We start from the raw sequence: 12,781 nt of genomic DNA, 5'->3' as shown, positions 1-12,781 counted from the left end.
ACCTACAATCATTAATAAATTACCTAAGTATACCGCTATTTCAAACTGTAATTTACCTTAGCTACTTTTTACCTGTCACATAATCCCGATTAGAAGTGTAAAAAGCGACGTAGCTAGAAATTGCATGTCCATTTCAATCAATCTCGTTTGTCTACAATTAACGGGACTGCGCTCACCGACTGTTCAAAGTTGAACTGTAAAAGTTTTGATCCTTATTCTATTTCAAAAAGCTCTTCGATGTATCGAATTATTGCGATATAATTTTTAGTAATAAAATAATAACCCGTACTGTCTTACTAGTTAATAAACCTCGTGAAGAGCGGTACTTTTTTGTTATTTAAGTGATTGTATTATTGTATTGTATTGTGTATTTTCTATCTGTATTAAACTAAATAATGTATTGAACGGTAAAGAAGTTTATATTCTGCAGCGCCGTCTATTGGCAAATTACGCTAAATTAAGCTGAATTGTATAAAAAATTCTACGAATTCCTTCTCCATAAAAAAATAAAAATGTGACTTTCATGGTAATTGATGAAACTGTACAGAACATGGCTACTTAATATTCTTTTTCGAAGAATACTTACTATATAATCTACGTAATGAGAATTACATTAAATTATAATATTTCTTATTAAGCTTTTTTAAATTAAGGACGTTATATAACAAATTCTAGAATAACACCGCCCGTGACATCATGATTGCGATTGCAAGCGGACGCGGACGCAGTTGACGCGCAGTTTTCTGCCCGCGGTTTTCTAATCCGAAACCGAAATTTGTTCACGTTTCAGTTACTGCCGAGTGCAGTTTATTTTATTTACTAGTCGACTATCTACTTTGCCTTTTTAGGAAATTGCATCTTTATTATCTGTTTTAAGTTTTTTATCCCATTTGTTTCTTCTTTTGCAATAAGTTTTTTTTAAATATAAAACCTTTTTTGACAAAATACGTTTAAACTATCAATTTTATATATTTGTCTGTCCCTTTAATCATCATCTTCAGTCATTTTGTCATCTCTTCTTGTTTCCTTATATAGATAACGAGAGTCTATTTCGTACGCTAAATTTTAGTGTTTATTTTTTATTTATTTACATTTCCATTAATATTATTTGTATAATATTAATAAATATGTAATGATACAATTTAAAATCTCGATTTAAAATCGGTCTTGTTTTTTCGTTTTTCAATCAATCAATTTAGTGTCAAAATGAATTATTCTCAGCAAAGTATTAGTGCCCTCCGTATACATGATCTTAACAGTGATGACTCTATAGAAGAAAATGAAAAAGTAGCACAAAAAACAGAAAGTTGTACACAAACAGGAATGTTTCGAAAGAAAAAGGGTACATTAGTGAGCCCAAGTTAGTAATTTCATAAAGTTACTAATAAATATTATACTTTTAAAACTTTTTTTATTACATCAACACATAAACTGTAATTAAGATGTGTTTTCTTAAATAAGTTAGAATAGAAATCAATGAAGAATAATCGTAAAACTAACCTGTTTGTAGGAAATTACATACCAAGCGGAATGATTCAAAAATACTCTAGTAAAAATAAAAAATTAGCTCCATCGGAACGACCACGAAGAAGAAAAAGTAAGGAATATTAATTTTAAACTAAATTTTTATTTCTTATTTAAAACGTCTGAAAGCAAATAAACAAAAATTATATATTTTAACTAAATTATGAACGATTAAAAACTTTCAGTACTGTTAATGAATTGGAATAGATTTCATAAGCTCGATGTTATATATTCATTTATGGAAGAATTAGAAAGGGATTTTCCAGCTATTTGCACAGTATATGTTATTGGTAAATCAGTTGAAGGCAGAGATATCAAGGTAATTAAACAAAACATTTATTTACCCACATAACTCATTCTTTGTATCTCATGGATCATTTTTATATAAATTTTAAACTTTACCTAAAGAAGTATAATCAAAATCGATTCATGTTTTTATTTTACTTTATTGACAACAACATTGATAATTAAAAATATGATTAAATTACATTAATTATGTTGAATTCATCTGTAGTTTCTTGTAAATTTCTTAAAACAAAAATGGTTTTAAGTCAATCAAAAAAAAAGTCAAAGTCAAACGTATTATTAAATACGTTAATATATAAAATAAATACTTTTTACTAATTCTAATTATTTTTCTGTGGTAGATGTTAAAAATATCGAACAGCAACGCAAGCAATGAAGCAGTATGGTTAGACGGATCCATACATTCACGAGAGTGGATTACAACAGCTGTTGTCACCTATCTTGCCGATATTATTGTCAGAAATTTTCAGAACACCTCATCCTCTATAACTAATAAAGATTGGTAATGTATATATAATATTATTTATAGAGAATTTCTTCCAATATAGTCTTACGGTTTGACGTAAATAATATATTTTTGCCAACATTAATGTACACAGTATTTGTGAAAGTATTCATCACAATTATAAATTGTTTTTTTTTTTTAAGTTTTAGTAAGTTGTATGCAAAGGTAAACAATCAATTAAAGTATACAGCCTTACTCATAAATGTTGCTTTATTATTATAAATGTTAGTCAAATTGACATTCGAAAGAAGACAATGGCATTGTTTAACTAATCACCCACTAAACAAAGTTTATAAGTAAAGTCGATAACTTTTCTAAATTTGAAAACATCAACAAAAATCTTATAATTTATCTCTAAAGACTAATTGATCGAAAATCCTTAGATACATGTTTCTTTTATAAAAGTACATTTTTTTTAGAAACTTTTGTAATAGATATTAGCAAACTACATTCAACTTGTAAAATATAAACGAACAAACAATGCAAGACAGTGTCGTAAAAATGAATACTAAAAGACGATTTTTATTAAGTAACTTATTTAATCAATTTCATTCAGGTATATAGTTCCAGTGTTGAACCCAGACGGCTACGTGTACACACACACGCGGGACCGTATGTGGAGAAAGAATCGAGCGCGATACGATAACGAGTTTGTTGGTGTTGATCTGAACAGAAATTTTAGGTTCATGTTAAAATTTCTGTTTTAATTTATCAGCATAGTAGTATACAGCAGACGAAAGGATTGCTTGGTAAATAAATAGTGGTCACGTTCGCAGGTAGACACTGGTACTTCAAAAAGTATATAATACTACGCCGCACCGCTAAGAACTCTATCATAGACGTTATATTCTTAAAACCTGAAATTGCACTGGGTAATTTAGCATTTAAACTGAAATACAGCAATATATATTAACTGTTTTCGCCCATGGCTTTGCCTGCGTGCGATTTCATTGTCTAAACAAATATATAAACTCACTTTCGTATTTATAATAGTAGTTAAGATTAGGATAACTGTTTGACACAAATCCTCATTTCAAAAACTTCTGATTTTCCTATTCTCCCTTAATTGTTATCTGTGCAAGGAGTCGGGTCAAATGTAATAAAGCTGAAGGGCTCAGGTTCAAACCTGTGATTTTCAACTTACTTCACAATTATTATGCTGTTAAGTTAACCTATCCAGCCTGCACATAGTTCTACCACCAAAATTAAAGATAGATATTAAAATAAAATTTTAATAAAAACAATATTACTTATTCCTTTATAATATGTGTGTACAGTTTTGGCTGGGGAAATAATGGGGAAGAAGGATCATCAGAACTGCCTAATAATGTGTTTTATAGAGGACCAGCACCTTTCTCGGAACCTGAAACAGCTGCTGTCAGGGTAAACACATATAATTTTTAATCACTTACTAAAGCTCATTTTGCATAATAATTATAAAGTTTTACGTTTAATAACATTTTTAGGATACCATATTGAGTTCGTCAACACCTTTCAAAGTGTTCCTATCATTTCATAGCTACTATGAGCTGATCATATTCCCGTGGGGCTACAAAACAGAGCCCTGCGCTGACTATCTGCGTTTACTTGAAGGTGGCGCGATTATGGCAAGGGTAACATGTCCACGTAAGAAACTAGTAGATTAGCTTTACTGAACATGCTTGATTTTCCCTGCCTTATTATGGTAGGTAATAACTTATTGAAAATACAAGCGAAAATGTAATTTTCCAAATAATTCGTAACATTTAAAATAAACCTTATGGTATAATTAAATTATTTTATCCAGGCAATCTATGAATATAGCGGAATCATATACAAAGTGGGCAGCACGAAAGATTTAACGTACTACGCCTGCGGCACTAGCATAGATTGGAGTTACGCTATCGCTAAAATTCCATACACATATATGATTGAACTACGAAGTAAGAAATATAAGTTCAGGCTACCGAGAGACCAAATCCTGGACACATGTAATGAAAATTGGAAAGCAGTGCAGGCTTTGATGGAGTTTGTTGATCAACCAACGCACACAAAGAGAAACCAATCATACAACTAATTTTAGTAAATTATGATATTAATTTATATATAATATGTAATTCATCAAATACAAGAAAATAAGTAAATTTGATTGACGTTAAATCGCAATTATAAATAAATACGCCGTGGAGTACCGGCTTAGAATAGTACTCCCCCAATCTCATCCCGTGGGTGTCGTAAGAGGCGACTGAGGGACGGGGAAAAGGGGGGATGGGCAGCAGCGTCCCCCCTCCCATAAACATCTTACCCCCTACTGCGCTCGCCAACACGCCTGCCCAGCGCGGCGAGTATGGGCAAACCACCTCCCTAAATGGCAGATGCGCCCAAAAAAAGGCCCCCAGTTACCGGCAAGCCCGCTAGGCCCGACCAAGGTAGCGGTCGCGGTATCGGCAGGGCAGGGGGTGCTAAGAATCACCGGTTCACGGCAGGCTACCGTATAAAACGACTGAAAATGGCAACGTATAATGGACGCTCGATGAGGCTGGACCATCACCTCGCCGAATTAGAAGTAGAGTTAAGTCATATAAACTGGCATATACTGGGGTTATCTGAAGTCCGAAGACAGGGGGAGGACACGATAACTCTAGAGTCCGGTAACTTACTCTACTTCCGCGAAGGTGATAACCTCTCCCAGGGTGGTGTCGGTTTTCTAGTCAAAAAGGATCTCATTAGCAGCATTGTGGAAATCAGTAGTGTGTCGAACCGGGTAGCGTACCTTGTCCTAAAACTTTCCGACAGGTACTCCCTGAAGGTTGTACAGGTATATGCGCCAACTTCGACATACTCTGATGATGTGGTCGAAGCGATGTACGAGGACATCGCAAAGGCCCTCAACGACACCTCGAGGGCCCACTACAATGTTGTTATGGGAGACTTTAATGCTAAAGTGGGAGTACAAGATAGCGGTGAATCGAAAGTCGGACCTTACGGTTTGGGCTGCAGAAATCACAGGGGGCAAATGCTGGTAAACTTCCTCGAAGCGCAGGGGCTTTTTTTGATGAATTCTTTCTTTCAAAAGAAGCCTCAGAGGAGGTGGACCTGGCGAAGCCCCGATAACGTGACAAGGAACGAGATAGACTTTATCATCTCGAATAAAAGGCACATATTTAGAGATGTTTCAGTGATCAACAGGTTTAATACCGGAAGTGATCACCGCTTGGTTCGAGGCACTCTAAATATCAACTTAAAAGCCGAAAGATCGAGAATGATGAGGTCTACTCACCGACCTACCATGCTCCAAGCTGCTCAAGGCTCCGAAAAGTTCCAAATGGAACTTAAAAACAATTCACCGCGTTGGAAACCATAAGCAGCATTGATGAGAGAACCGACACGCTGGTCAAAATACTGCAAAACACATCCCGCAAGTGTTTTCCGCCACAGAGAAGAGACAACGCACCAAAACTCTCTGCTGAGACACTCGAGCTCATGAGAAAACGACGAGAACTACCATCGTTTTTGTCAGATAAGGCCTTAAACCGAACAATAAAAACGCTGACGCGACGCGATCTCCGACGCTCCAATACCCGTGCCATCAAGGCTGCGATTGAGCAAAATCGGGGATCGAAAGTGTTCGCTCGCAAGTTTGGGAGGCCGCGTCTGACAAAACTTAAAACTGAAAATGGTGGGGTCGTTACCTCTAGGCCTGAGATTATCGGAGAAGTAGAGAGGTTTTATGGGCAGTTGTTCTCTTCAAGATCGGATAAACCCATGGGAATCAGTATTGATGACCAGCGCGCCCCTCTTATGCGCCATTACTCCGAGGAGCTCCCGGTCGTTGACCAAGGAGAGATTAGGGCGGCTCTAGAACAGCTTAAAAACAACAAATCTCCGGGAGATGACGGAATCACAACAGAGTTGCTTAAGGCAGGCGGGACTCCGGTCCTGAAAGAGCTAGCAAGCCTCTTTAATTCCGTCATCCAACATGGCAAGACCCCGGAAACGTGGAGCGGGAGTGAGGTGGTACTGTTTTTCAAGAAAGGTGATAAAACCCTCTTGAAAAACTACAGACCAATCTCCCTCCTGAGTCACGTGTATAAGCTGTTCTCAAGAGTCGTCACGAACCGTCTCGCCAGACGACTTGACGAGTTCCAGCCCCCAGAGCAAGCCGGCTTTCGATCAGGCTACAGCACCGTGGACCACATCCATACTGTTCGGCAGATTGTGCAGAAGACCGAAGAGTACAATCAGCCGCTGTGTATGGCATTTGTGGACTACGAGAAAGCCTTCGACTCCATCGAAACCTGGGCAGTGCTCGACTCATTGCAGAGATGTCATATCGATTGGAGATATATCGAGGTACTGAGATGTCTGTACAACGCCGCTACAATGACTGTCCACATCCAGGACTGTAAGACGAAGGCGATCCAATTGCGCAGAGGGGTGAGACAGGGGGATGTAATATCCCCGAAACTGTTCACCAACGCGTTGGAAGACGTTTTCAAAACGCTGGATTGGACTAGGTATGGAGTCAATGTAAACGGCGAGTACATCTCACACCTTCGATTTGCCGACGATATCGTCATCATAGCAGAGTCGCTGGAACAACTCACCGAAATGCTGCGTAGCCTAGGCGAGTCTTCCCGGTGTGTCGGTCTCGGCATGAACTTGGACAAGACCAAGGTCATGTTCAATAGGCATGTCGTGCCGGGACCGATATACGTCGAGGGCAAACCTCTCGAAGTTGTTAGTGAATATACCTACCTAGGACAGATTATACAAATCGGTAGGAACAACTTCGAGAAGGAAGCCGATCGAAGAATTCGCTTGGGATGGGCAGCATTTGGCAACCTTCGTCAAGTCCTCAAGTCGTCTATACCGCAATGTTTGAAGACGAAAGTCTTCAACCAATGCGTCTTACCTGCCATGACATACGGTGCCGAAACGTGGACACTAACTGCGGGACTAGTCCACAAATTCAAAGTCGCTCAGCGTGCTATAGAGCGAGCTATGCTCGGAGTATCTTTGAAGGATAAGATCAGAAATGAGATTATCCGGAAAAGAACCGGAGTCACCGACATAGCTTGCAAAATTAGCAGGCTGAAGTGGCAGTGGGCTGGTCACGTATGTCGTAGGACCGATGGCCGTTGGAGCAGACGAGTCCTAGAGTGGAGACCGCGAATCGGCAAGCGCAGCGTAGGGCGCCCTCCAGCCAGGTGGACCGACGACCTTAAGAAGGTGGCGGGCACCAACTGGATGCGGAAGGCGGAGGACAGGGAGCTTTGGCGCACCTTGGGAGAGGCCTATGTTCAGCAGTGGACAACGATTGGCTGTTGATTGATATTTTTTTTATTAAATATTTTCTTGTATAGTAAGCGATAGGGGAATAAAACAATTTTTTTATATACTTTACAATATACATAATGTATGTTATATTAGTAAAAAATAAATACAAGTTAACAATTTTTATTGTAAAACAAGCTACAATTTAAACATTTCTTTTTATCTACAAATTCAGCCAATGCTTTTACACCGTGTAGAATCTCTTTACAGCAATCTAAAATTTCCTCTTTAGGTAATAGAAACTTGTGTTGTCTGCTCCTTAGTTCGATTAAATAAGAAAAAGGAATACGCGCAGTTCCATAGCTCCAGTCAATGCTTGTTCCTGTTGCAAAATACATTAAATCCTTAAAGTTCCCAACTTTATACATACGACCATTAACATTATAAATTGCCTGAAATAAAAAATAAAACTTATTATACTAAAAATATATAAACTCATCATCGTCAAATAGTCATTTGTAATGTTTTTTTATACTCACTTTAGACATCGTTGTACCTCCTTCCAGGAGATTGACATAGTCAGCACAAGGATCAGCCGTAAAACACCATGGAAAACTAATAACCTCACTGTACGCATGAAATGTTAGAAATATCTTAAAACGGGTACTGGAGTATAAAATGAAATCCTGTAACGTGAAAAAATAACAAAAACTTAATGAACTATATAATTAAAAAAGTAGATAGCCTTGTACATAGCCCACCTTGATTGCAGTAGATTCTGGTTCTGAAAATGGTTCTGAACCTCTAAAGTTAAGGTGACCTGGATCTTCAGAAGAACTATCTAGCGCACCTCGTCCCCAATAATATCTGAATGAGTCAGCAGAAAACTGTATTAGTATTAATAATGAAAACCTCTACTAATTGCTAACGCAGTATTTCTCATGTACCCAAAATTTCTATTGAGATCAACACCAAAAATTGAGTTCCCAATGCGAGCTCTGTTCTTTCGCCACAAGCGTTCATTAGTGTGAGAATAATGGTAGCCATCAGGATTCACAACAGGAAGAAAATACCTAAAAATAAAAAGTATTTTTTCGTGTTCTAGTGCTAGAAACAAATGCTCCTGACACTAGCGGAACAACTACACCAAATAAAACATTTGATGGCATGTGTAAAAATACAAACATTCGAATATATTACCAATCTTTATTAGTTATATTTTCAGGAAGATTATCTAAATTTCTTGCAAACTGATCAGCAATATAAGTTACAACAGAAACAGTAATCCATTCACGTGCATGAATACCTCCATCTATCCATACACCAGAATTTCCAGCATTACTATTAGATATTTTTAACATCTGTAAACAATTGACAATTACTTCTTTACGTAATAATGCACTGGGTGGAATAACATTTTTTACTAACCTTTATATCTCTGCCTTCCACTGACTGACCTATAGACGTTACGGAACACGATGAAGGATATTGAACTTCTAAATTGTCCATAAAATTGTAGATTACATTTAGGGGATAAAAATCCTTCCAATCAAGAATGCGTTCTGAAAAAATTGACAATGGTACAAATATGTGTATTTTTTTTTATTAATTAGAACTCGATGGAATAAATATTCATATATTGATCTCATGGAAGATTTGGATGTTTATATATATTTTAAAACTTCCAGTAATATGTCTAATGGCATACAAGCAGAACCTTAAGAAATTAATTAATTAATTATACGATAATTATCACTAACGCCTTAAATGTACTGATATACATGATTGTATGGTATAACACCGAACAATATGTAATGTCAACGTATAGTGTTGTAAATATCACTATATTTTTATTTTATGTACAGTCATTTATATAATATGTTAAATTAAATTAAAAAAAAACCATTACAAATTTAAAGCAAAAACACGTCGTCTAAAAGATTGTCCTGTGGCATTGTACATAAGACGCTGGAACTATTGCCTCTCTGTACCGCTAGACTCAGCCTTTGGGCTAAATAAGCGCCAGCTCTTGGGTCATCAGAAGTGTGGACCAGCTTTTTAGAAAGATCTTTTATAATTTTTTTGTATCAGTTTTAGTGTTGTATAAATAAATAAATTGTTATTTACTTGGTGACTTTGGTCTTGGGCTAAGGTAACCGGCGGTAGGGCTTTTATTACGCGATCCATCAGTGCCTGTGACCTCAAATTCTATATCTCGGTCACGAAGTAACTTTTCCACTTGCATCTTTCGATTTCCATCCACCATTATGTCCATAGCCGTCGTCCCTTCCTTACAGATGTTAATGGCTAAAATAAGAATGTTAATGTATAAATAATTTGAAAAAACTTTCTCAGGCGTTGTAAAGGTGCAAAAGTACTCTCTATATTAGTGCATATACCCATCTTTAAAAAAAAGATATAATTTCAACTATTACGAAGAAAACTTACCACCCTTGTTATCTAAATTTTTCAAAAATAATTTTTGTCCTTCTTTTACGCATTTTACGTCCCATATTTGATATCGACTGCCCTTTCGTGCCACTTTTGCCAAATTTAAACAGTAATTTGAATATTTTTTAGGTTTCTAAAATAGTCACTAGAATTTTGACGTAGTTGATAGAAAACAAATCATGAGATATAAATTTATTTGAGTACTGTTAGACCATAGCCTAATAGAGTTGGGTCTGTATTTTTTTGTTATGTAATAATTTTCTTTACACTGTTGCAGCGATCGTGAGATTATAGGCTGATATGATCACACATTTTGTTAGAGCTAATATTAGATAAATAATATAGAATACGTACGTAAATCAAAATTAATTCGCAATCGATATTATGTTTTCTTAAAATTTCACATTAATATACCGAATTTACCTAACTTTGATTTTATAATTTGCACAAGCGGATGTAGTGCTTACCATCGAAAACTCCTCAGTCGCAAAAATGTTAGCAAACAATAGCTATGTAATCAAGAAGGCTCAAAGAGCTAAGGCGCTAAGAGCCGCGCCACTCGCTCGATAATTAGATGTAATCAGATATTTTCAGTAAACGCCTCTCCGTCCCTCGCCTATGCACTCCCTTTTAATGAAAAGACCTTACCATCGTTTCATTCTTTTTCTCATCCTCTACTCGCTTAATTTTAATTTAGTAATTAGTTTATTTTATATATTTTTCTATGCTCTTATTTAATTAACCTGCTTACGATTACTATGAAAAACGAGAGTTTTTTTATTATGAAATATTATTAAATCCTTAACGTTGTTCTCAATCTTTGTGATAATTTAGAAACTGACAGTTTAGCTACTTTTTAATTTTAAAGTAATTTAACATATAATGCATTTCTTTGAAATATAAAGCTAACATACAATTTGTAGAGAACAATAATAACTGATATAGTCTACTAAGTATGCGGAGTGAAAACGCAAAAGACTGTTCACGTTAGTCAAAAAACTATCCATCTTTGGAGCAAGATAGTTCCTTTCTGCGCTTAGACGAACGTAATGTGAAACAACCACCTCCCTAGACAATGAAACGATCGAGGAAAATTTCTGATAACAGTTGGAGTCTAATAAAATTGTGGAATATGATATCAATGATGATGACTATCCCGTTGGCAATGGCCTTCCTCTCCTGATAACGCGCTCGATTCTCGCCCTAAGTCTGAGCTTTTAAACATAATAGACTCCGTATTAAGTATCGAAGCATTTATTATTTATTTATACATTTATTTCAAATTATATATGTGTATCTATCTCGGAGAGGCGTCTACTATTAAATATAAAAGAGGGTGCATGCCCAATAAAATATTGTATCAAAATATGTATTATTAAATAGTGATTTTGGGAAATTGAACAGTATAAAAATCGATATAAACTCGATCGATATATAATGAAATAGTTTCAACAAAAATAAACGTATATTAAATATTGATAATAGACATTATAACACAATCTTCCATTTGATGTATATGTATATTAATTTTGAAATAAAGAAACATTAGTAAGGGTAGGTCTCATGGTAACCCGCTAACCAGACGGCGGTCCCCAAACGCCCCCACCCAAATGTCGCCTCGACTTCGTCTTACACGCGTTTATCTTTTTAATTGCGCCTCCAGCCTCCCTCTAGCTTGTTACTCGCTTGTTAGATTTATCGGGATCCCTTTATAGTTATTTTATTTTTGTTCTAAACTTTACTGTTATAAAAAAAAGAAAGCGGGTTCTTACTTTTATAGAAGTTTTTTTTATAGAATAGGAAGGCGGAGCCGCAGCACTGATCCATTCACGCGGATGGATCGATCCGTTAACCCAAACTTCTGTGTTTTCACTATCGCCATTGGATATTTTCAACATGTAGTTAAGTAACACGATGTTATTATGAAATAACCTTTATAAAGTAACGTAAGTAAGAGTTTTTTTTTATAATCATACTTATATATTTTTTATAGCATAGGAAGGCGAACGAGCATATAGACCACCTGATGGTAAGTGGTCACCAACGCCCATTGACATTGGCATTGTAAGAAATGTTAACCATCGCTTACATTACCAATGCACTACCAACCTTGGGAACTAATATGTTATGTCCCTTGTGCCTATAATTACACTGGCTCACTCACCCTTTAAACACAACAATACCAAGTACTGCTGTTTTGCGGTAGAATATCTGATGAGTAGGTGGTACCTACTAGTTAATATACTTTTTACATTTTACACATAATTTTTGATCTAATTTATTTATTATTACATCAAATTCCTTCGAAAACCTATTTCGATTACTTGTTTAAAATTTTTGCATAAATAAAACTCACTTTCAAACTGTAACTAAGATTATAATTAAAAAACTTTAATTTTATTTATGGCCTGCTCAATGCTTCGTGACGTTGCCAGAATTAATTGCAGTTAAATGTGCAGATGATGTCATTAAACAGAGAAATTGAATTACATTGTGTCACAATTCACAAAATCGTCACAATACAGTTGCTATCAGTATGATTACATAAACAGATACTTAAGATACTTTAATAATCAATCATGCAATAGTTAAAATAAATTTGTTGTAAAATGCACACAACAGTTCTCAGTTATAATCAAATCGGACTTGTTTATTCTTAAAACCTACATCGGACATAAATATATAATGGGTAGTGTAAACAATTTTTACAGCAGAGGCTACACTCATCCCATAATTGAT

At 35.8% G+C, this 12,781-nt stretch overlaps 2 protein-coding genes across 2 annotated transcripts; one reads left to right on the top strand and one right to left on the bottom strand.

Moving 5' to 3' along the window:
- The first annotated feature begins 1,206 nt into the window (after window positions 1-1,206).
- Window positions 1,207-4,246, top strand: LOC126772047 (carboxypeptidase B-like). Its single transcript, XM_050492225.1, has 8 exons — window positions 1,207-1,342; window positions 1,511-1,597; window positions 1,710-1,843; window positions 2,172-2,332; window positions 2,892-3,017; window positions 3,613-3,718; window positions 3,802-3,961; window positions 4,122-4,246. Exons 1-8 carry the CDS (start codon window positions 1,207-1,209, stop codon window positions 4,130-4,132), a joined length of 921 nt encoding a protein of 306 aa, XP_050348182.1. The 3' UTR covers window positions 4,133-4,246.
- Window positions 4,211-10,200, bottom strand: LOC126772045 (carboxypeptidase B-like). The gene is made up of 9 exons (XM_050492224.1): window positions 10,040-10,200; window positions 9,719-9,898; window positions 9,020-9,153; window positions 8,792-8,952; window positions 8,539-8,664; window positions 8,353-8,458; window positions 8,131-8,277; window positions 7,794-8,043; window positions 4,211-4,221 (listed from the first exon to the last, which is right to left on the bottom strand). The coding sequence occupies exons 2-9, from the start codon at window positions 9,864-9,866 to the stop codon at window positions 4,211-4,213; spliced, it is 1,083 nt and encodes a 360-aa protein (XP_050348181.1). The 5' UTR covers window positions 9,867-9,898; window positions 10,040-10,200.
- Between the last annotated feature and the right edge of the window lie 2,581 nt (window positions 10,201-12,781).

This window comes from Nymphalis io, chromosome 11 (assembly GCF_905147045.1).
Source record: "Nymphalis io chromosome 11, ilAglIoxx1.1, whole genome shotgun sequence".
NCBI classification, from domain to species: Eukaryota; Metazoa; Arthropoda; class Insecta; order Lepidoptera; family Nymphalidae; genus Nymphalis; species Nymphalis io.
This window is presented reverse-complemented; position numbering and strand designations above follow the sequence as displayed.